Below are 25,446 nucleotides of genomic sequence, written 5' to 3' on the forward strand. Positions count from 1 at the left end.
TGGGTTCTTTATAACCTTCTGACTTTTCTTACCATTTCTCATTTAAGATTTATGTCCATCTCAAAGAAGGGAGTGGTGCTGATGGTCTGGATGCTTTGAAGAACAAACCACAGCTTCACAGTATGGTGGCCAAAAGCCTTTGTCAGAACGCCTCTGGGAAGAACTACATCATCTTCACAGGCCCAAGCATTACCAGCCTGAATCTCTTTGAAGAATTTGAGAAGCAAGGTGTGTATCTGGTGACTCACTGGGTTTTAATGGTGACAGACCTAGGGGCCTCCTGCCACTGAATTAAAAAAACTTCCAAAAGTCTTCACTGATACTTCAATTCCTTGTATAGATCAGTTGTTCATCTCTAAGAAAACTTCTCATTCATGAGAAGGTACTATGCAGAAGACTTTCTAAGTTGCTGTTTCTATCTTCCTTTTTAAAGATTCAAAATGAGGGTGCAAAACCAATTTAAATACGGTTATTTAAAGAGCTTCCTTTTGTTCTTTGACTTAGAAGTGTGAGGTCAAATCTCCTATGTGACCTGGGGGACATTTCAAGGAATTTCCTGTCTGCCTGTGATTTTTCTGTTCCTCTTGTGAAAGATGAAGGATGGGATGAATCCTCAGAGATGCACCTTAGAAGTCTTTTTTTGGTTTAATATCTGTTAAAGATGTGTTTTCTTTAGAGGACATTTTATGCCTTTGCAAAAGCTCTAGAGAAGTTTGCTTTGTTGTGTTTTCGGGGGTTTTTTGCTTGTATCAACATACCTTGATGGGACAGTTTTTAGTTTTGAAAGAATAATAAAACTCTCCATTAGCAAAAACCCACTTCCAGCAGAATGTCCATTGATACAGCTCTCCCAAGCAAATCTCTTGCTAGTGCAAAGAGCAATCCCAGGTCATCCTTTCTGTCAAATGCCCCCTCACCTTGAGCGTGGTAGAGCCACATGTTCCTTGCTTTCAGCCATGCTGAGGACTCGTAACTCCCCCTCAATTACAGGATCCTGCACTCTTGCCAGTCAGTTCTGAATAATTTCATGTAACTCTGGTCTCGTTCTTCAGTCAGCACAGCCCTTCAGAGTGATGTGGTGCATAGAATAGATCCTTCCCAGCAGTGAGCATGGAGGCTGCCATTACGCATCACAGCTACAAGGCCATTTGCTGACACACCACTGCTGTCCAAGTCGGGCTCTTTTTTGTCATTGCAGAAAATTAACCCACGTAAACCATTATATTAATGAAACACTGCCCAAAGCAGGAGGAAAGTGTGGGAATTGAGACAATATGTTGATTCTCATTTAAAATGAGAATATCAGTGAGCTGCACCACTGCTGTAGTTTAGCACTACAGATGGTGCTGGCACTGAGAGCTGCATCTGTTGAGCTCCATGCAGGACTTGTCTCCTACATTAATTTAGGCAAGCTGGAAGCTCACTGACTACAGTGGAATAGCTGCATATTCTCATAAAAGAGCCATGGTTTCCCAAATGCTGTGAACAGCCAAATGGGTAAGGAGTCAGGTGTATTTATAGTGCACTGGAGTTTTTCCTCTGAGCAGAGACTGATCTTTGCTAGATGGCTTTTCACAGCTGATTATAAGCATTAAATTTGTAAGACTACCAAACCAATGATGCAAAATGTGAGTTTAAAAGAATGTAGAGGATAAAACATGTGCTCTTAGTACCTGAGGTGAAATGTTAAGGTTTAAATGTAAAGACTGACAACTTGACTGAGTTCATCCTTTATGCTTAGCTAGAGAAGGATAAAGATGATCTGGTATGATCCATTTGGTTAGTAACCCTGGTTGAAAAAGATACATGGCTACTAAACCAGTTGAGTGTTTATACTTGCAGGTAATTCAAATTGTTCACAGGGTTGAATTATTCATAGGCTTTACCCTGCACAGATCATTCAAATTAATGGTTTCTAGCAGGTAAGAAATTCAGTAATGTATTTTTAAAACATGTAGTTTTGACTTACTGTCTGATCAAATATGCTAATGCAATACTGAGATTTCAGTTTGGTTCATGATTTGTTATGTAGCTTCTTGAGATTTTATAATCTCTGACAGTTGCCTCCAAAATTAAATTTCATATCTGGTACATACTATCACCTTCCTAGGGGTGAAGCTATGAGGTAGGTGGGGGGTGGACACTAAGAGAGCAGGTTTATTGACTTTGCAAAACAGCATGGTGCTCCTACATAAAGAAGATCATGGGGAGAAAAGTGTTTCTGTTTAATAAGGCGATGGGATTGTCTGCATTTGCCATGAGCTACTAGGGGCTAGCTCAGGTTTTGCAGGGAGAGGCTGAGCTGAAAGGACTGTGAGACATGGAGAGGTGAGATGTCAAGCTGTGGTGAAGTCAGTAAGAGCCTTGGAGGAGATAGTGTTTATTGACTGCTGCAAAGCAGATCGTGTACTGCCAGCACCTGCTGGGATCCTACTGCATTAGCAGTACATTTGGGGAGAGGCAAGCAAAGAAACCTGGACTTGACAGAGAGATCTCTTCTGATGTACCACAGAGTCTCCTTCAGCAATGAAGTCAATGTTGGGATTTTTTGATGTGTGGCTTAGCCAGCTAAAGCTGAACAGATCTATACCATGACCACGAAGTGTCATGAGAGCCTGTTCAAAAGCATCTATGCTCAGGTGCTCATGGCAGTTCAAGACCTATTCTTAAACTGATAAATTTACCTTTTTATGTTCAAGAAAATTTAATCTGTGGGCTAGAGCAGGACCAGCAGTAGAAAGATCCCATTGAGAGCTGAAAACAAAAAGAAATTGGTATTGATCTTAACTGCTTTATTTTGTTTGGGGGTTTCATGACTATCAACAAAGAAATAGGGAAAGATTTAAATATGTTCATGCTTGGAAGCCATAAACTTACTGGGAACAAAAAAGTTTAAAGGGAACTAAAGGGAATTCTGGAAAATCTGGAAAGTCACCCACTAAAACTCTTATTAGTTCCTTTCAAAATTCTTGATGAAGAGGACCTGGGGTCTTGGTAGCCAGTGTACTGAACCTGAGTCAGCAGCATTCCAAGCTGGTTAACACTGTCCTGGGCTGTGTCAACAGGAGTGTAGCCTGTAGATCAAGGGAGGTGATTACAGCCTCCTACAATTTTAGACAACAGGCCCTCAGTACAAGAATACTCTGTATACAAATATAGCCTGCCATGGGGAGGGAACTGTTCTTGTTCAGGTTGAGAAGAGGCTATGGGGGCATGCAACAGCAGCCTTACTCTACCCTGTCATGAGAATGGAGCTGGCTCTTTATAGTGGTGCATTGTGGAAGGACAAAAACCAACAGATGTAGGCTGAAACAAAAGATGTTCAGACTAGATGCAGGATTTTTCCTGAGGGCAGTGAAGGAGGATGCCCAGACAGGTGGTGCAGTCTCTGTCCTTGGAAGTTTTCAAGCCCAGATGGCCTAAAGCCCTAAGCAGCACTGTCTGGCCTCAGAGCTGACCCTGCTCTGACAGGGGATGGGACTAGAGACCTCCTGAGTTGTTTTTCAGGCTGAACTAGGCTTTAATCAATAGAATCCTGTGATCCTATAAAAAATTTTGTGGAATCTTAACTATCATTCACTTTTCCTCACCCTAGCCCACACATGCATTATTGTTAAAAACACAATGCTCTTTATTGGGAGCCTGTGGTGTAGCACCTTCACTGTACCACAGCAGACAATGATGTGCCTTGTAGTACAAAGGGATGTCGGTGAACATAATTCTAAGGCTTATATGAGGATACCAAGAACTGAGAAAACTTCAGAAAATAAGATAGAACACTTTGATCTTTTTCAAAATCAAAACCCTGAATAGATCTCTTTTTTATTTTTCAGAGGACATATAAAGAATTTCTTTCTCTGGCCTCTGAATAGAACTGGAAACCTGCACTGAAATGCCCCAGATTCTCTGTTCTGTGAGCAGACAGCTGTCACTGCTATTTGCTGTGACATTCATTCATAGTGCACATCCCTTTTTCCCTCTCTAAGCATTAGTATTGTCCTTTATAGAGGACAAAACCTCCTAAAGCCCTGTGTTCCATGCTTGCCTTAAACATGATCCCTGAAAGTCCCTTCTGCATGTTGTGAACCAGCAGGAGCATCTGGCTCTGCTCTGCAGAGGGTCTGGTGTTGGCAAAGCTGCAAGAGCTGCCAGCCTAGTTGACCATGGCATTCCCACAAGGTTTGCAGGATCCTGCAATTCCAGCACAATGACCAAAGCAAGCTCACTTCTCCCCACAACAGCCGCCTCCCCCCTCCCCCGCCCCGTTTCCTGGCTCTGACTTGACCCAGTGTTTCATGCAGAATACGTGATTGCAGAATGTGTATTTTTGCCTGAATTAGCTCGAGCCTGATGGCCTTTGCAAACTGTGCTAGCGAAGATGTGGTGAAACAGGCTTCAGCACAAGCTGTCTGGAGGCTGGAGACTCTGGGAATGAGTTTTGGGTGACTACACTACATTTCCTCTTCTTTGCTAAACTACCTTAGGTGTATTCGTTTATATTGCATCTACAGTTTAAGAAGACCAGTCAACAAGCTGTTTCCACTGACTCCTGTGTGTGTAGCAAACACCTGTTGTGATTCTGATTTAATTACACACAAAAACTTCATTGAGCCAGATGGGTGTAATTTTTATTGCTTCTATTGCTATAGTAACTGGGTGGTTTTAAAAACCTCTACAGTAGATTAAGGGTGTCATCCATGATGAGAGATGCTAGTAAATCAGCAGAAGTGCTGCACTTTTCTAGGCTGTACAGCAGGAAGGCAACGTGTTGTGTTCCTTAGAGAGAAAATGGTTCCCATTATTCTGCATGAGGAGTGGAACATCTGCTGGAAGCTTTCTGCAGGCTTATTGCTACAATAAAAGGAAAGGCTACAACTAATTATTATGGGATCTCAGAAATGGCTGTTGCTGTTTTGAAGCTCTAGCACAACAATGTAGTTATTAACTTGGTTTTATTCCATTGCAGCCTCCTGGAAAATGTATAACATTTCAATGAATAATAAACTCTGGGTGGCTAAGAAAAATCTTCACAGGTTTGCTTGTTATCAAAGCAGGAAGATCTTAATACTTGCTAGAAGAAAGCTTTATGAAAGTTTGCTATGTTAATGGCAAAGTTTTCAGCTACATGACCTACACAGTTTGGGTACCTCTTAGCAACAGAAGAAATTTTAAAAAAGAAAAATAAAAAATCAGCTTTCCACTGGAGGTGCAGTTCCCTCTATTAGTGATTGTAAGCCTGTTTACCATCAGGCTTTTCTCATTGTCTTTTGTGGAAGGAACTTATGGATTTCCAGGGACTGATTAATTCATTAGAAATAACCAGTGGAGTACAGGTTTCCCCCTTGTGAATGAAGTTTTCCCATTACTGTGTTGGTTGACCCTTCTTCTCCCATCAGTGGCTGAAATTTCTGATGGAAGAGCCGTAGCTCCTTGTAGATCTGCCCACAGCAACTGGACCAGTGCATGAGTATATGAAATTAATTTATTAGTATTCCTGTAGTGTCTGTGAGCTGTTGAGGGGATGCTCAGCATGCCAGTCACTATATGAACCAAGGACAAAGGCTGCACCTGCACTCAAGAGCTTAGGTGCTTCCAGAAAGACAGAGACAGAAGAGCCACTTAAATGGAAACCCAAGAACAGAGGTAACATGTTTATGGAAACCCAAGAACAGAGGTAACATGTTTAGGGGAAGCCAGACACTGCATTCTGACTTTGCATTTTCACTGTAAGGATATCATGCAAAATTCAGCACGATGAAAAATTTGATCAAGCAGACTTAGCTGACAGATGAGCTTTAAACCCCCACAAGATGTGCACAGATGTCACCTGCTTCCATGCCCACTGGTTTTTTCCACTCAGATGGGTTAACACAAAACTAAGGGAGACCGTGGAATTTTCCATCCAAGATTTCTTTGAGTCACAGAAAAATTGGATTGAGAAGATCTGCTTCTCTTGGACTAACAGAAACAGGCTGCTGCTATTTCACAGCCTCATGAAATATTCAAGCATTGTTATTAGTGTTGTTTCCAAACCTTGTTTGTGCCCACCTGGCTGTATTGAGATGTGTTTTGTGGTGTTAGATTTTATTCATTGCCTCTTTCACATATGAAAAGGCCAAGAGGCTCTGAGCAGCAGACTGTCTCCTGCAGAGCCTCTGGTGTCTGTGCAGGACAAGATCAGTGCTCGCTCAGGTAGGGCACTGTGTGGTTTTTCTCCTTGCCCTAAAATCAGTTTTCAGTGAACTTGTATTTCTATCTTCTCCATCCTTCTGGCATACGCATTTTTTAAATCAACCAGTGGTTTCAGTGGTTTTTAGTTGCTTAAGCAGCATTTCCTTAGCAGATGATGCATGTGCAAGGAATATTGAGCTAAAAATGAAGAATGTGGCAGCACAGTGAAACAGTAGATTAAACTAATGTGTCTAAAAGCATCATAGGAGTCATGTAGGAGAATTTATTTTGGTTAACATCAGAGATGCTATAGCTTTCCCTACCTCCCTATTCCCTCCACAATTTATTCTTTTAGTTAAACATCAAAGACTCTCTTGGATCATAAATTCTGATTTGTCCCATAATGCATATCACCACTGGGAGGTTTTTGAGACCAATTTTAAACATGTTGTAATGTTAAACACAGATCGTAGGTGTTATAGCTTGGAAAATACCCAGGATTATTTTTCCTGTTGTTTCATCATGATGGTGCAGGAGGCGTCAGTGTATTTCAAGAAGAGAGCAGACTTTCTGCACTTGTCTGTTTCCAGAGACATTCATGTAGGACACAAATCTTTGGTATTACAAAATAAAACCGGTTGGCTGCCATATCTGTTGGACTAGAAGGTTGTAGGGCAAGTTCTTTCAGAGGTCATTCAGGCTTGCTCTGCTGGTTTTGCTGTCTGGGTCCATGCAATGGCTTGCTGATAGGGGATGTGTTTGTTCACTTGCAGAGATTTACTGCTGTGGGTTGCTGAGCACCAGGAAGAGTGACTGCACAGGCCTACCTCCATCCATGCTGAACAATTCTGAAACTCCACAGTCCAGAGGACAGTACAGAATAAGAATGAAGGGAAACATGTCATTGATCTGCTGGTACAATAAAGGGCACTTTCGTTTTCTGACCAACGCCTATTCTCCAGTTCAACAAGGTAAGCAATATTCCTAGTTCTCATCTCAAAAGTGCACATGCTTTATGTCACAAGCCAAAATGAGTCACTGAGATTGATATTAAGCCTGAACAAAGAGCTTGATTGTAACTGATCATACATACTAGATAAACAGTAGCTGTAGTGATTACTTCCCTTTTGTGTCTTCGTACAGCTATTCTTTTTTCCCATACAAAGGTTAAAAGCCTACTGCTAATGCAGTCTCCTTGCCTGAGCTGGTGGAGGCACTATCCTTTCAGGTATAAAGATTATATCTTTGCTGATGGTCAGAGAAGGGAAGATAATTATTGCAGAAGACAATATTAGCCCCATTTGCAAAGCATCTTGCAGGATTGCGGCTACAGAAAAATTAATGATAATGTACTTTGAACTCCAAGCAGATCCTACAATTAATTTTTCTTACCTAGTTAAAACTTAGTCACAAACAAGTATCTTTCTGCCAGAAGTAAATATGATTAAGGTTTCCTGTTGTATGTTAAATTGATTTTTACCAGTCGATGAGAAGAAAGCAAAACAGATAATCTGGATAGTTCAAATAATTACAGAGAGCTTCTTGTTACTGAAATATTTTCTTTTTTGAAGGTATCCAGGTGGTTTGAAGAACCTTTGGAAAGTTCTATAAAATGCAATATGACTAACTAACTTCTTGAAATTAGTTTTTTTGTGAGAATGTTTTTTTTCAGTTTCTTACAATTTTTATTATTCAGATTTATGTATAACTGCCAGAGAAAAATGAAAATAAAAGAAACATTTAAATATAATGCCATCAATTCAAAGGCAACTTCTACACTCATTTTCTGAATCCCAAGCTACTCTCACATGTGTGTACAGATTACAGAAGCAAGTTTAAGGCTTAGAATTACTGTATGGTAAACTGAGAAAGCTGACTTAATGTGTTCAGTGCCTTGCCAGAAGGCTCATTGCCTTAGCAAAGCATGGCTGATCCTGAGGAATTGTGCTGGGCATCCCAGCAGAGTGAGGACTTGGTGATTCAGATGGATTGATGTCTGAGCACAAATGCTGAAAATATGTATGTGAAGGAAGTGTGACACTTTGGAGACCCTGCTGAAGCCAGTCTCTGGAGCAGTGTTAGCTCCCCATGAGGGGCTTTCACCATCAGGATTTGTGCTATTTTCCTTGTGGTTGTTGGTGGATTTAGATTATTTGGCAGCACTAACTGGACAAGAGTTATCACTACAAACTACTACTTGTTTCCTTTAGACTAGCATAGAGAATATGGTTATAATTCATAAATATTAGAAAACTACTCTGTTTGTAAACATCAGTGTTAACTGCCCTGTTAAAAAGGGGAGCAAAAGCAGACTGTGCTGGCAGCCTCCTTTAAAAGCAGCACATGGAGTTGTGAGCTGTTGTGCTTGTGATTGACCTTGGGTCTGTTTTGGCATAGATAGGATTGTAGATGGTGTGTGTGTGAGGTAGTTTAACGTCCACTGATTATGACTTCTGTGTGTGATGGACAAGACTTTCCCAGCTCGTTGCTCACCAAATGCTGGCTGGGACAGTTGACATAGTTCACTGTGAATCACAGCAGAAAACAGAGACTGGCTTCCTAAAGAGTGATGCTGGGCAAAGAGTCTCTAGCAGGGACCTGGGAACAGATGGAAGCTCGGTGGGAAGGCAAGAGACCAGATTGCTTGCCTCTGATTTGGCACTTGTAAAGTCAGTGCAGCAAAGATAGTTCAAACCAACTTGAGAGAAGCTGGACCACCAGTCTCCTCTAAGGCATATAAATATAGAGGAGGAAGAGGAGAAACCTCAAGAAATGTTCCTTGAGGCAGGCCTGGAACACAGATCTGCTGAGCACATGTTAGATGGGAGAGGAGGTAGGGACAAAGGGAGTTAAAACCCACGCGGGGTAGTTGAACAGAGACTGCTGCCAGTGGGATTGTCTGGTGATGCACAGTGTGTGTTTGCACTTGGCTGAGTGTAAATGTGTACGGGCTGGAGGAGGCCACGAAGAGAAAACAGTAAAAACATAAGGTAAGAGATGGTCAGAAGAACACTTAGGATGAGAAAAGAGGTGGACATAGCTAATCATTAGCTATTTATTGCAATTTAAAGGAAAGTCAAGAAGGGAAATCTTGCCTGTACTTGGAGTGCAAATCCCACCCAGGCCAGAGGCACCGGGAGGGCAATACACTTGTCAGAGCAGATCTATGAATACTGTTCCTCGATGTAGCAGGTTATTCATTATGGATGTTTTAAACCAGCATGTCATAATGCATCATCTCAGATATTCAAGGAGGGGTCTCATTTCTTTAGTCTTGTAAAAGTGTCCTGCTTACTTATCTATCAAGTATGTAGTTTCTGCCTGGAACAAAATCCAGTTGGATTTTTAATTGCCCTTAAGCTTTAATTTTTCCTTGTGCTTGTATTACAGAGGAACTGAGAATTCAAAAGAGATTGGGACACCCATAGAATAAAAAGTTACCTTATCTAAACCAGGTCATCTATGTGCTGGCCCAAATCTCCCCATCTGTGGGACAAGGCTGCATTTTGTTTTTTTTCACTCTAGATCTGATGCCCACTTCCCCAGCATCTCCATTATTGTGTTCCAGAAATACTGGTCTTTACTACCTTTCATATGTAGCAGGATGGAGCAGGCAGCAACCTCACTTGCTGCACAGTAGGAAGACCAGAATAACATCTTCAGCAAAAAACTATTGAACCCAAGATCTTTTTAAGAAGTAGCTTCTTTCTGAGAAGAACTTTCGCAGGTGCTCTTCACTAGCTCTACGTAGAAGCTAAACAGTCAATAACTAAGAGTAGAAAGCAAACCTTGGGCCACATATGCAAGGAATAAAGAGCTGCAAATGGCATGTTAGCATCTCATAAGTGACTTGTGAGAAGGTGGAAGGTGTTGTGGAACCATCATAACTGTATGAAGCAGTTGCAAGAGTCCCTGTGTGGTTCTTACTGCAGGAGAAGCTGCAGTGATGGGTGACTGGTGACAGTCTAGTTTCCTGAAAAAGCTTGTGAGATTGGCCCAAAATTGGAAAGTCTGGGGAAAGAAGCATAATGTTAAAAAGCATGTTTCAGGATGGGTAAGCTTAGGGTTTCAACTTACCATTTCCATGTGTCCTTTTTGAGACTACAGCGAGGAGGTTGTATCCAAGTATGGTGAGATTGGGGATGGGGCCAGAGGACCCCGATGGTAAGACCTCAATCATCAGACCTTGCACAATGCTGAATATTGGCAATTCTGACAAAGAACTGTAAGAAATCAAAGTCCTGATAAAAAGCCATATAGCACTTGGATCATGCAATGCCCCTTCTTTTATATTGTTATGAAATCTCAGGGTTTGCCAAGATGGATGCAAGTGCTTGTATTAATGAGATTCCCATTTTTAAAAAAGCATGATTCTTGATAGGTTTAGAATAAGTGTTTTGAGGAAACAAACATGTAAACCTTTGTCTTTTGGCTTGTTTCATTTGAGGTAGTATTTCCCAAGCTTTGCTCGATGAGCATACAGCTTAAAAATTTAAATTAAAAAGGAAAAATGTTTAAAAGAACCCCAAACCCAAAAGCTGATGCCTTTCTATGGTGACAGGATGGAGGCTAACAGTCAGCACGCTTTCCAACATGGAAGTAAAGGCAAGCTGTGGCTGCAGTGCAGGTGGTGTGTTCCCTGGAGTGCTGCCAGGGATGGGAACACAGCAGTGCTGGGGGAGGACCAGGAGGGGAAGTGGCTCATCGGATGTACTGATGAGTCAGCTGGCTCGGGACCACATGCCACAGAGACCTGCAGCTAGGAATGACCCAGCTCTGGCAGTTGTCTTTCCGGGGAAGGTGGGTTACGGCTACGAAACAAGCTTGGAAAGGCTAAAAATAATATGCCTAAAAAGCTATTTATATTCTCAAAACAGGGGAATGTTATGGGGAATATAATAGAAAGTGATAGGGAGTATATGGTTCTGCCACCTCAATGCTTTCTTTTAAAGATTATGAATACAAAGCAAATTGCAAAGGAGATACAAATCCTCCAAAGGAAGAGAAGGGGAAGAAAGAGAAGAGAGGAACAGGAGAAAAGGGATTTTTTTTTTGTATAACACTTGTACCAGGAACACAGTTGCCCTTCCCTGACCTGCCCTGATGAGATGGCAAGTGATTTTGCAGCACTAATGCAGCAGGCTGGTGGTGTATCAGTCCTTTTTACCTCATGCTGGCCAGATATTTGTAGGACTCATTAAAAGAATCAAAATCACACTATAATAATTACATGAATGTAATGAAGAATTTATTTTGTTCAATTGGTCCCCCCCCCCCCCCCCCTTGGGCTATATTTACACCAAGCTTGAGGAGGCAGAGATGAAAGGAGAGTGTATTGGACAATTCAGAGGTGATATAATTTTGGACTCTGGAAAAATCAGACTTTAAACACCCCAAATAAATTTCTGCATGGCTCAGCTGTAACATGACATTTAGTATGTGTTGCATACTTGCTTCAAAAAAGAGCCTGCCAGCTAGGACAGCACAGGGGGCTTGACAGAGATAATGGATGGAATGAGACTTCCAGCTGGAGGAATGAAATGGTGAAGTCTGTAATCAAAACGTGAGTAGCATTTTAGGGCTGATTGTAAAAGAGTTGGCAGAAGGAAGGCGAAGAAAGTTCTCTTGAAAGCTTGAGAAATGAGAAAGCCCAGAATTGTACTGAGAAAGGATGCAAACAAGCCTGTGCTTCTCTAGACCTGGAGAAAATAGTGCTGTACCAGAGAGAAGGGCGTTACACTAGTCAGGGTGCCACAGCCGTGGAGTAAGTGGTGGTCCATACCCTGGAGAGCCGGCGACTGAAACCTGTGGGGGTAAAAGGTCAAAAGTTAGGGAACAGACTCCTATGCTCTAAGTTTGTTTTACTCACCCTTCCTTCCTACATGGAGCTTTCCCCAGGAAGGGGGAAGAAGGATAGGAGCAATAAATGAGGAAAGAGCTAGGGGAGTTTCTTAGGAGATCATTTGACTTACAAATACTGGTGTAGTGTTGGATAAAGCCAGGTCAAAGATAGACAACATGAGGGAATAGGGCCTGGTTTTGGAGTAACCTGCTCTAGCACCACATCTTTGTCTGTGCAAAGAGTGGTTGGTAGGTGGCTGCAGCATGATGCCTGTTGCCTTACCACAGATTTCTGCAGTAGGCAGGGTGGCCATCCCCCATGATGAGCTGAGTTACCAAGCCAGATGACCAAGCAGGATGGGAAGCAGCACTTGCAGGCAGAGAAATGTATACTAAGCTCCAGTGAGCAACCTAAGAGTACTTCTGAGCTCATTTCAAAGAGACCACAGTCACCAACCAGCATCATTTCTGTCTTCACTGAGTTCAGACATTTGGCTCCTTCTTACTGTATTTTCTTCTCGGTGTCAGTCGGCCTCCAGTGAAGAGAAGGTAATATTGCTCTTGGCCTCCATGGGTGGAGATCAGCAAAGGATTTAATGTCAAGGGACTAATTTGGAACCTCCAGAATTCAAAGCATATAACAGCAAGTCACTGCTCTAGAGGTGACCACAACTTCTTGTGATCCAAAAGAGGAGAGACTAATACTGTCTGTAGGCAGCTACTGTGGGACTACAGCAATGCATGCTTTTTTTTGAATGTATGGCAAAGATGTCTTTTCATTTTCAACTGAAAAATTATCCCTCTTCTTCCCCTTCCACTTGTTCAGTGTACTACCTGTGGGAAAAGAAATCAAATTAGCATCTCTGTTACAGAGAAGTTTCCAGCTTTAGGGGAAACATTGTCAATAATGTTTATTTCATAAGCCATATATAGAAAACATATTTTTCAATTGCTAGACTTATGATGTCAATTTAAAACTGTTGTGTTTCTAATTGATGCAGGAGTTATAATTAAGAGAAAAAGCGGAGAAATTCCATGCCCACTGGCAGTTGAAGCCTTTGCTGCTCACCTTAGCTATATCTGCAAATATGATGATAAATACAGCAAGTAAGTAAGAAGATGTGCATGTGTGTGTGTACTTCTTTCACACCTTCTCTGTTGCTGCAATGTTTGAGTTCTTCATGTTGAGCTCCATCTGAGGGCCCAATGCTGCTTTCACTGAGTCTCTGTCAAAACTTCTGTTTAAGTCAAAGATCAGATGCTGGCTCTGCACAAAGCAGGAACTGCATTGCTGGTATTGGTTTGGCTCTATCTACCCATCCAGCAGTCAAAAAAAAAGAAATGTTGAGACACAGGTCCTTTGCATCTTGTAAATTACTTTTAAGAAGTGATGGGAGGATGAGCCAGCAGACTGATAGAGAATTCAACAAGGGTCTACCATCCCCACAAGTCTCTCAGGCTGGCTCAGCTCTTCACCTGTAGCAGTAGATGGTCTTTAGTTGATAATCCATCCTGGTGATATTTGCAACACCTGGAGCCAGAAGAAAGAAGACTTTCAGTTGTGCATGTAAAGCTGATCTACATGATCTGAGAGAGCAGAATGCAGAACTTCTAGCTCCTGAATTCCAGTTGGTGTCCTCAGTGTTAGCTCTTAATGTAGCAGGGAGGAACAGAAGTGAGTAAGAATAGCAGCGATGAAGCTTGGCTATGGGAATAGCAATGAGGTGCAGAAGATTTCAAGAACTAAAAATTGAGAAGAGAGAAAAAGCAGCACAGGTTTTTCAAGCCGATTCTGGGCAAGGCTGCAAGAATTCAGTAGAACATACGAAAAAGGGGGAGGTGGTCACTGGAGAACGATACTGGGATCTGATCGGAGGAAATCAATGCAGAAAAGAGCTGAGGTAGTAGTTTTAAATGGTTGCTAAAAAAATGAAAGTAGGAAAGTAGGAAAATGGGAAATCTTATGACTGAAGAGAGAATATTCTGGCAGTCCTAGAATTAGTCAGAACCTAAATACAGAGATGTCAGTCCTTTCTAGTTCTGCCTTGTGCTCCACCTACCAGCAGTGTATGCTATGGCTCTACCCCCACATCCTCCCACCTACTGTTGACAGCAGCAGCAATCATCTTTGCTCACAATAAACATGAGGAGAAGCATCAGCAAGCTTCCCAAAACTGTAATGTAATGTGACTGAGGCTTTTTTTTAGTGACAAATTGAAGGGATTCAGACCTACATCTCTCATCACAAGGATATTTGTCATGGGTGAGCTCGAGGAATCTTTATCAGTACTCTTATTTACATGGAGTGATACGGAGGTGAGAGTGTTGCTGAAGTTTGTGTCTGAGAGACAGGAGGTCTGTTCTTTTACACACTACCAGAAATGTGCAAATCAGCTGTAAATGACTGTCAAACACATTGTACAAAATTTCTTAAAATAATACTTGAACCAGGCATCCAGTCCTATGTCTGCTTCTCCTTTGGGACTGCAGGGTCTTTGTGTGGGGTGATTTCTTGCATTCCAGCTGCAATTGTTTGGCTGAACAATGTTTTTCTCTCCTTTCTTGGTTTTTTAGGTATTTCATTTCTCACAAACCAAACAAGACCTGGCAACAAGTGTTCTGGTTTGCCATAAGCATCGCTATAAATAATGCCTACATCCTCTACAAAATGTCAGAGGCCTACCACGTGACAAGGTACAGCCGCGCACAGTTTGGTGAAAGACTTGTAAAGGAGCTCCTGGGCTTGGAGGACACCTCACCCTCCCATTGATGCTTTGTTCTTGGTGGCATAGGCAGGGGCTGGAGGGAAAGCAGAAGATACTACACCTGGAGCGACAAAGCAAGGAACTTGTGACACCACCAGTGCTGTCATCCAAAAATGCCAAGTGATGCCACTAGAGAGGTGCAAACTTTGTTCCTAGTATCAGCTGGATGTAAACATATAGTGCAGAAAGTGCCACTGGAAAAGCTGACCCAAAATTGCATATGTGAATGCCCTGTGGGAATCTGTACACCCAAACCAGACATAAATTAGCCGTCATCTTAGTGCTATTTGTTGAACAGGGTCATCTTGTAAAGTTCCTCTTGGGCCAAGAGCTTGTCAGAAGCTGGCACAGCTCAGCAGTCCTAGGTGGGTATTACAGGAAACTCTCCACCTTCCTTGGAGTTACTCAATTCTGGGACGAGCGCCATGAGGCTGCACCGTGGGCTGTGGCTGAGCACGGCTGCCATCCCGCGAGGCGTCGCTGCTGTCCTCCGGTGGGACAGGCAGAGCAGCCCAGCACAGAACACTGCAGCAGGCATCTTGACAAACACAACCTTCACAGGCAGGCAGCCAGCAACTGAGGACCAGTCACGATTTTTGCTTTCTGTGGTTTTTTTTCCCCTTTGCTTTTATTAATGTAATGTAAAACAATTTGATCCCAGTTAGAACACAGGAAAATTAGGAGAAACCAAATACATTAGTGAATTTAAAATGACAAATATATTACATTGATTTTCTTTTTTAACCAGGATGAAACATTTTATACACAAACAGTGATTAATAATGTAAGTATTAACAGTGAGTAAACCAGTAAGTAATACTGCCTCATATCTTAACTGCCACGGTCAGTGTACAGGTGAGAAATCAGAATATATCAACTATATTTTTTCTTGATTTCAACTGTATCTTAAATGTTGCTTAAAAAGCTAATGTAATGGACTGTTAAGGTTTTAAGAACAATAATTTCTTGCTTTTTCTTTGGTAACTATCAAGACCTTTTTGGTCCACTTTAGAATGTTTGGTACACAGTTGGCAGAAAAAAAAAAGTCACTAATAGCCACGTGTTTCCCATTATCACTGTGGGGTGTTCTGTAGGAATTCTTTTTGGTAGAGTTCAGGGCTTGTCACAGTAGTTGCAATTAAGCAGATTACATGTTTAGCAAAATAATGTAGCATTGTGTCTTACAAAAGGAAAGAAGTCCAATTGTAACCAACCTTAAACCTTGCTAAAACAGAGCAAGCCCAAAGAGTTCTTCTGTTCTGAGTGACACTGTAGAGGACAAGCATCATCGTGAGCTGGTGGCCAAGGCCATATTTTGGGGCTCATGGAATCTGAAAGCCGCTAGAGTTTCAGAAGACAATGCCGAGAGAAAGGTATGACTGAAACAAGGGAATCAATACTGAGGTGAAATACTACCCTGCCCTCTACACTTTATTGATTTCAGTCCACAACTCAATCATCCAAAAACTCTGTATTCTGAAAGTTAGCAGTGATGGACACAAACAGAATTGCATTAACTTACAGGGCAGAAAACCATGTTGATTAGAGGACCCCAAGACTGAAATTTTTACTTTACTCCCAAAGAATGACTCGAATTGATTCAAGAGGAATGGAGTGAATGATTGACTTATCACTGTAAATCTAACCAGGTTACATGTATCTATCTGACAAGAGGCAATAGAGGGTAACCAACATGAATTTGGAAACTCCTCAGATTTCATCATTCTGTGACATGCAAGTGCATACCATGTAAATAACAACAGAGGAAGAATCCAGCAGGGGTTAGTAAATGAATGAGTAGCCCATGGAGTATCCTTGCAGTGACACCTTTCTGTTTCCACCAAAGTCTTACTGTTTGGAGTAGACCTTGAGGCAGATCTCACCTGGTTGCAAGGAGAGAAGGGGATGGCTAACTCCATGGTGGTTCTGCTTGTGCTACAGCCTGGAGCCTGTCCCACACATCCTGCTCTGCCTGCGAGCTGCACAGTGAACAGCAGCAGGATTCCTAAGCATCCTTTTCACTTCTCAGTCCACAAGGTCTCCACCCAGGAAACATGGGAGAAAGGACAAAACTTTGTGTACTGAGGCCTCCTAACCACAAAAGAAGGGGGTGGGTTTGTATTAATGTAGCCCTTGGCAATGCCAATCTGCACAGGAACCCAAGGATGAGTTCAAAATTTCTTGGCCCTGCAGAGAACTGATACCACCCCTCTTCAGACTGAGTGTGTTTGATTGCTGGTTCTTGTCAGTCTTGTAAGTACTCAAAGGGAGAGAGCAGCTAGCCTGAAGCATGAAAAATAAATGTTCAGCAATAGAAACATACAGTTTTCTTTTTTCAGGAAATTTCACAGAGTGTTCTCATTGCTTCAGACAATGCCAGCCTATATTGGATCAGGAAGAGTAGCTACTAGCTCATTATATCCCATAAATTTATATGGTAGTTAAAACTCGAGCAGTAAGGAAAAGTCTGGCTGGAGCTTTGCTGATGGGATGGCTTAAATGAGCAGTAGCTGCTTCCTTGCACTCCCATGCCATGCTGGAGTATGTGCAGGGATACCCATGGCCCCGGCAGACATGGGATGGTTTCCAAGACCACCTTGGAGCCACTTGGCATTTCTGAGGAGTAGGCAGACCACTCTCCAGCTGTGTTGTAGGCCCCTGGGATAATCTGGAGCCCTTGGCCAATTGTTACATAACTACGTATGCTTAAAGGCCTGGATCTAGGCCAGCCCATACAGAAAATGCCTTTTCTTTTTTAGGTGACAGTAGGCCTGAGGCCTCAGAATATTTAATTTTTCACTAATGTATGCTGTTAATTATGTGGATTACTTGAGCTCAAATCATGAGGTCCTAGCTTTTTGCCTCAGGGACTTGGTCCTGAGTAGTTTTCCCTAGAATTGGTGTTGACGGGGGATTACACAGTGGCTGACTATTACAGGGAAGATGCTTTAGTCTCCTTTGTAAAGGAGAAAAATGAAGACAAAATTATAGCTTTGCAATGAATTTCATTTTCTTAGCCTTAACCATCCCTCATCATTTTGAACTGGTATTCTAATCATGCACGAACATTCCATAAGTAAGCAAAAATATTTATATATATTTATATGTACAAAATGCCTGAATTTTGGCTCTCGAAGCCAACAAGCAAAAGCCACCAAAGTGTAGTCTATTTCTACAGCTGACTCTTCCCCCTCATCTTTTCCTTTTATTGACTGGAAGTGGATAGGCTTGGGGAAAGTTAAGATTTCTCCTTGTTGAAAAAGCATCTTGCACTTTTTCTGTTACTACAACCAGGGCAAAGTAATTAAGGAAGATAGAGACTAATTTTTTGAAGGCTAAAGTTTGTCAACTGCAGCTCAGCCTGTGTAGGATTATTTCCTTTACTGAAAACTGGCTTACTTAGATTTGGTTCCCCACCTGCTTGTAACATTAAAGCTTTTCCCTAATTAAAGGGAGAAAAACATTAGTCTCAAAGTAGTGCAAGGATGCTCGTTATAGTGCGTGTGTGTCTAATTGTGCAATAGCTTGTGAAATGATAGTTTGGGTTGTTTGTAGCCTTAAGACAATCTGGGTAAGAGATCTGAGAACTCAGCAGTAGGTAAAATGCAGTCAAAATGCCAACCAGGTCACAGAGGAATGGCTCTAAACCTTTTCAGGAAAAAAGTTTGACACTGAAATAGTGAAGGGAACACAGCACAGCTCCTTTCTCTCCTGCTGAATTGAATTTTCACTGACATGTACTTCTGAAAACTGGTAATTACTTGTTCATGGTATGCAAACTTTGTTTCAAAGAACTAAGACCATCAGTAAGACATACCAACCACCTTCTATGCACAGTACTTTCAGGAAATGTCTGTCATGCCACGATCCATTCTTGGAAAACATTTCCTTTCCCAGTGAGTAATACAGCACTCGCTAGAGCTTAGAAGCCACTGGGAAGTGGTTTCCACTGTTATCTCAGTTGAAAAATACTTCAAGGGCTTGCAGGAATTCTGCCACTCTTTACTTCAGCCCATCTGTACACTTAACAATAGGGCACAATTTAAAGAAATCTCATCTCCATTTTCTGTTTCTGTTCTCTATCCCCAACCCTTCTATGTACAAGTAGTCTAGGAAACATAATATATAGAAGTACAACTTTGTTTTCTTCAAGTAATTCCTAAAGAAAATTGAATTTAGCAACTCAAAACAGCATTCCCATTTTTTACCTCCAGCTGTATTTCTGTGACCTTTTATTTTTTCTGAAGATGTTATTTTTTTTCTAATATTTATTTAGAAGTCTGTCTTTAGCTGGCAAGTAGTGAAAGCAGCCTCCAGTATCTCATTCTTCCATGCCTTAGTCCCCTCGTGTGAGAGCTGATTCCACTGACGAGGTGGGGATTATGCTGCTCTGATAACTCTGTGCATCTCTGGTACTTTCCAAGCAAGGATTGCAAAGTGCTGTAATAACCTCAGCACTCATGAGACATCATTAGCTTATGAAAGCTTCTCCTTTCCTACCAGACACCAAGGCACAGCACAGATAATAAGGGTGACGAAACTGTGGAGTTTGCACTCCTGCTGATTAAGGCCATGTTTGGTGTTTTCAGTGATTTGGTTCTTGTTCAAAAGCACTTTTCCACACTAGAAATGAAAGAATATAATTTCCCCCTAAGTAAGGGCTGTGGGACTTAGCATAGGTTCCTTCATACAGGCTGGCACGAGTCAAAACCAAGTTGCACTAAAGGTAAGAGAAAATTTGATAAAACATAGGAGCCCAAGTAGCCTAGAGGAACTTAGAAAAGATAAATGGAAAATCTGAAGGTGTGCAGTAGTCCAGTAAACAGTGTGAAATTCAGACAAATAATTACTGAGTTGAGAAAAATCACCGAGGCTTAGATGGAATATGAAGTCTTCCATCCACCTCTGTTGTGGAGTTTGCCATGGCACTTTCTTCCTGCTCGGATTGATGTAAGATTGGTTGGTTGTAAAATGAGCTCATCTCTGGCTGAGAAAAACATTCAAGTGTCAAAGGCCTGTTCACAGTTTCATAAAGGCAAGGAACTCTAAGCTCAAAACAGGTATATATTTGGCCTGCTGTTAACTAGGATACTTGCACCAACACATCACATCATCTGCTCAAAAGGAAGCCTGTCATCAGTGCTACTTGATATATATTCATCCTTGTCACAATTCTTCCTAAACTTACCTTACTCCAGATGCATCATGAACTCAAAGCACGCCTGTATCATCACTTCACTGTTGGGAAACAGTTGAGAACAGTTGTGCTTTGTAAAAAGAATCTTTTCCTCTTCTTTTGAGTGACAGCTTTGTCCCTCTGGAAATCTAGCCCTGGAGAAGCTTCCTGCCCCACACTTTTCCTTTGCTTCCCTCATTCCTTGCATTTAGAACACATCCAAAGCATCCTGCAGGTTCTTGGTCAGTCTGGAAGAGCTGACAGCACAGGGTTGGCCCTTCAGTTTACTTTTGTAGCATTGCTTTGCTGGTCCTTTCTTCTATTTTGCAAATCTCAGATGAAACAGAGTATTGTTTCTGAAGCCTGTTCTGATTGCAATCACTGTGAAGGTGCTGTCTGCTTTGCCCAATTAGTGCTGCCCTAGCAGATTCAGTTGGACCCCAAAGAGGTTTCAGCAGCACCACACCCACTGCTCCAATGGGAGTGGCTGTAAGATTCCTCAACTCTGGATTGCTGTCATACAGGGACCTTTGACAGGGTCTGGGGATTTGTTTTGTGTTTTGCTTTGTTTTTTGAAGCCCTTTAACTCTGATGGGTTTGGTGAACAGCTATTAGGTATCACGAAAAGGCCTTAAGTGGTAAATCCCTTTTGTATCACTCTTTTGAAATAATAATTGCTTGTATTGGGTGTCAAGGTGGTCCATGTGATGTGTAGTGCAAAAACCTTACCCACGAAAGCATCATTTGCTGTACCTGAACAACCTTGGATGCCTGGGGGCCCTGGGTGAGGAACCCAGTGGGAGAGGACTGTCACGCCGTGCTGTAGGACCATGATGTGCAGGACCTGACTGTAAAAAGAAGCCGGGGAGATACGAGACTGCAATTTGCAATCCAAGCTCCTTGGACAAGCAGACTTCATAGTCAAGCTGGTCTCAGAAGTTTTTCTAGGGAAGGGAAGATGCCAGGCCTATGCAGTTTGCTCCCAGCCCTGGCAACTGTGTTTCTAAAATAAACACTCTGGCAAATGCTTTCACGCTTCAAGTATTTACAGCGTGCTCTAGACTTCAGAGCATTTTGACCTATTTCCACTAGTTCCCCCCGAAAAGCCTAAAAATTGAAAAGCAAAGCACAGTACACTAGGTTCAGCTGTCCAGAACCCCAACCCACTTGTGTCAAAGTAACTTTGTGGTCTTGTTCTCAAATAATCTGTGTCAAGGCATTTGCAAAACGTGACTGCTGAACAACTTGCATGTCTCTAGAAATATAATTGCTCATTTGGTGGAAAACAGTTTGCAGGTCTTTCCGACTTACTTTTTTCTTCTAGATATAAGCTAAATCTTTGCCTGGCATTTCAGTACTGAAATAAAAAAATAGCTTGATCCCATGGTCTGGAGGTGATATTAGAGATAACAAAACTCAGGTTTATGCCAGAGATTACTCTGATCCTGTAAAGGTGAAGCTAATCAGCATGGCCTGACACAAGAAGAGTTCAAGGGCAACAGTGGGTTTGAGAAGGCAGAGGAAAGTTCAGAGGTTGGACACATGGAGGGAGAGGAGCCAGGTGATCCCTTCTAACTCTCATCATTCCAGCATGTATACCCCTCTCTCCTGCTGCCTTTGGATTAAAAGAAAAGGCTGATGTTTAACATATCCAGTCTGCACAGCTGATTTAGTAACATAAACCCTGCTTTAGCTACATCCCTGGCCTCACTCCATGCCTTTCCTTAGACTATACATGTTCAGTAGTCATCAGCCTTGAGTCACAGCACTGCTGCATGTCAGAACAGCATGGAAGCTACCGACTGTGGAAGCGCCACGGTAGGAACAATGGAGATTCCGGAGAAGGAGTCTCCCCCTTGACATTTTGTTTTCATTTATTTTCAATATGTGCATCAAATGCAGTGACAGTTCCAAAAGTGAAGATGGGCCCTAGCTAGCTGAGTGCTTTCAAGACCACTGGGCTGTGCTCACACCATCAGCAACTGCGGTTCTGTTGCAAAGTTCCATATTCTTTATAATTCTAAAGATTTCTGTCGAAAGCATAAATTCCAGAGGTGAAGTATACACTGCAAATTACTTTTTTTTTTTCCTTTTCTTTTTAAAAATCTTCTCAGAGCAATTTTATAACAGCCAAGTCTTTCAGGAAATGCAGGTGTGTGACCTCTTCACAGTAAGAGACACACAGCTGTATTTCTGCATGGGACAGGGAACTACTTTTGTGACACCAGTTTTGTTCTACACAAAGGCACGCTTGCAATAAATTTTTACAAGTTTTGTACACCATAAGCTAAACTCCGAGTTCCAAAAATGTGAAGTGTGGCAACAATAACAAAATGGATTTATAGTATCACTCTGATATCTTGTCATGTGATTTTATTTCTTCAACAAAGTTTGTTTACAACCAACAACTTTGAAATACAGTCAGATATATTACCGGTTGCTTTTCCTGTCTTGTTCTTTTTTGAAATAGGTGGGAAAGATGTTTGGTCATGCTCTGGGTGTGTAAGTGGAAGGATGTAGAGAATATACTGCAAGATATGTTATAGGTTCACTCTCTAAGAATCCATTAGAATCATAAACCTACCATCTTTATCCAGCCATTGGGGACAAGGGCATTTTCTTTAGAAAGAATTGACTTTAAAAAGCCTTTCAGTGTAGTCTGCACACAGGCATAGGAAAGGGGACCACTGTCTGCCCCGTGTCGTCCTGACCCTGACAAGCAATTCTTCCCAACCACCTCAGGGCAGAGTAGGGTGGACACAAGGACAGGGAGAGCTGTCCCACCTCTCAAATATCTCTACTGAACAGAACCAGCCCTTTGTCCTCACTGCTCTGGCTCTTCCTGGCGAGCATTGCCTGTACCACCAGTGGCACCCACCAAACCCGTGACCTGCATGCCAAATTAGTGATATTTGCAGGCAAAACCAGACACATGTGATCTGCAGATGGCCGCTGTTTCACAGCTCCAAGTCAGCAAATTGCTAGGACCTGGTTTAAACCTTATTCCACGAGGGGAGCAGAAGCCTTTCAGGAGAACACGTGAGTGGAGTTACAGTCGGTCTTTGCCAACAGCCACAATAAAGATGTCCCCCACACCTTGGGCTGTGTCCCTCATTTCCCCGTGGCTGCAAAGGCTCCACTGGGACCGGGCTGCCCGGCATCTCCCAGGTGTGTGAGTGTGGCTCAACACTGACCTCTGGCCGGGATCTGTCGGGCTGCCGTGGCTGATTTGCTCAGGGTGTTTCTTCATAGCATCTTGTGTTTTCCACATGAAGAAATTTAGTTTGCACCTAAGCTGTGCAAAAAAAAAAAAAAAAGCCAGAATTCCGGGGAAAACAAAACATTAACAGAAGCCACCAGCAACAAGCCCCTTGACCTATTTGATCTCTTTATGGACCCTTCCCTAGGAGAGGACAATTTTTCTGAAGTTGCTTAGTATCACAAAAGGGGAGGGCAAGAGATTCTGGCTGTTCAACACAGCCAAGATCTCAGAAATCTTTTCAACATGTAAGTAGCTGCATTGACAGCCCTTAACAGTGGTCTGAAAGACAGTCTGGACCCTTCACACAAGAAGCAGACTCCTTTTCTCCTTTGCTGTGTATTTTTTGCACCGCAACAGTCACTGCTGAGCAGCAGGGGAGGAACTCACAGTTTCTGCTCTGAGACGTCACATCCAGGCTCGAGAAGCAATCAAACCACAGTGCGTGCCTGCAGCTCAGAGTGGAGGCTGGCTCATCCCAGATGAGTGCAGAGGCTGGAAACAAGTAGGTGCATCCTCAGGGTGATGGACCGGCACGAACGCGCCCTGGCGGGTGGCAGGGCTCCCCAAGACGGGATCAGCCACGCACAGGTGGCTCCCTGCATCGCTCCATAGGCACACACAGGAGGGACCTAAGGAGAGGATTACAAGCCCCTGCAGTGAGACCAGCTACACGCCAGATGAGATGTTCAGCTGTGCCATAAACCAAGTGATAATTTCTCCTTGTTCCCTGTCACGGTTGGAGAGTCGCCCCCGGCAGCACAGCACTTTGTTCCCTGGATGTGCTATGACCAGAGCTGACACTGTGTCTAATCAGGCCACACCATCAGAGGTACAATAAGCAATGCAAATAATCTTTAACACACTAATTGAATAAAAGAAGGAATTTAATTTATGAAATTATGAAATCCAGGATCTGATTGACACAGACACACGCATTGCCTTGGCGCTGTCATTTACAACACTGCCATCCATTCAGATCAGTCCAGGGCCTGCAGTAACTTAATTTCCCATGAAATTATTCTCAAGAGAATTTGCAATTAATAATTCCAACAACTTGATGTTTCTTAATTAGGCCAAACTTAACATTCCCTTTTTCAGTGTTTTCTAATATTCTATTCCACTTGTCCCTCTGTCCCCAGAGAGGAACAGAGAGAATAAAAATGCCACCTCACAGACACTGCAGAAAAGGACAACCCCAGCTGTCACCAAGTCAAAGCACAGACTCTCCTAAAGCACCCTCACCTGAGATTTGACAAAGCACTTTACAGGCAGTAATGAACAGCATCTCATCAGACCCCTGCAAGGCAAAGCCATCTCCCCTCTCTTCAGACACAGCCTCCGTGCTGCAGTTTCCTTAGACTACAGCATAGTCACAGTTTTGTCTTTGGGAATGAATTTAAGAAATCAATACACAAAAGGTGATGAGAATTGAGAAGCCAGAAACCTCTCTTGCTTCTCTGATATTCCCACTTCCCCAAGTGAGGGCTTGGACAGGATTCTACAGGAACACCTGCACCAGAGATGCTGGCATGGGATTCATGTATTTTACCTGGGCTTTTTTTGCAGGTTATGTCTCCTGTCACAGGTTTTGCCTGGGAATCTGCAGTCTGTCCTTCATCAAAGAAGCAAAAGCAGCAGCAAAGGAGGTTCTCAGTTTCATGGGGAAATGGCAGTCCACAAACTTGGAGGAGAATCACCTCCCCTGAGCAGACAGTCTCACCTCCTGCAGTGCAGCCATTGCCCTGCACTGGCCTGGAGACAGCTGGTACCAACTGCAGTGTGAGCACACCGAGGTGCAACAAGCCAAAACACGCTCCTTTTTCTACTTCCGTGAGTCAAGGCTGGATTGCAGCCTTAAAAGAAAGGTTAGATACTCCTCCTGCCAGATTCAGACTCCCCAAGGGCAACAAGGCAGGATTTAAGATCACAACATTGTCTCGAACCCTTTGGGGAAACGCCAAAGCAAACCTCTTCCATCTCTCCTGGGCACACACAGAATTTACAAACAGTCAGGTACAATGATGCCAAGTAATAATCCCCAACAAATGGAAAGTTTTGAGGGAAAGTGGGGAGGGAGAGGCATTTATTTGCTGCAAATAAGATTAGCACCTGCAGGCAGTCACACCAGAATAAATTGCAAATCACTCTCAGGAACTGTAAAAGTTCATTGCCTACTAGACTATCTGTATCCCAAAGCCTTTTAAGATTGAAACTGTTGGAGATAAAGACAA

General features: G+C 42.6%; 1 protein-coding gene across 1 annotated transcript in view; it reads left to right on the forward strand.

The window, feature by feature from the left end:
* Positions 1–14,782, forward strand: part of PGBD5 (piggyBac transposable element derived 5) — a gene marked incomplete at its 3' end in the record, with an annotated part of 64,343 nt that extends 49,561 nt beyond the window's left edge. The window contains exons 4-7 of the mRNA XM_082303046.1: positions 48–228; positions 6,945–7,142; positions 13,014–13,119; positions 14,587–14,782. Coding sequence (XP_082159172.1) covers positions 48–228; positions 6,945–7,142; positions 13,014–13,119; positions 14,587–14,782 — 681 coding nt within the window. The remainder of the gene's footprint in view (positions 1–47; positions 229–6,944; positions 7,143–13,013; positions 13,120–14,586) is intronic.
* Positions 14,783–25,446: the final 10,664 nt, after the last annotated feature.

Source organism: Coloeus monedula (assembly GCF_965178545.1).
Source record: "Coloeus monedula genome assembly, chromosome: 2".
In the NCBI taxonomy this organism is placed as follows: domain Eukaryota; kingdom Metazoa; phylum Chordata; class Aves; order Passeriformes; family Corvidae; genus Coloeus; species Coloeus monedula.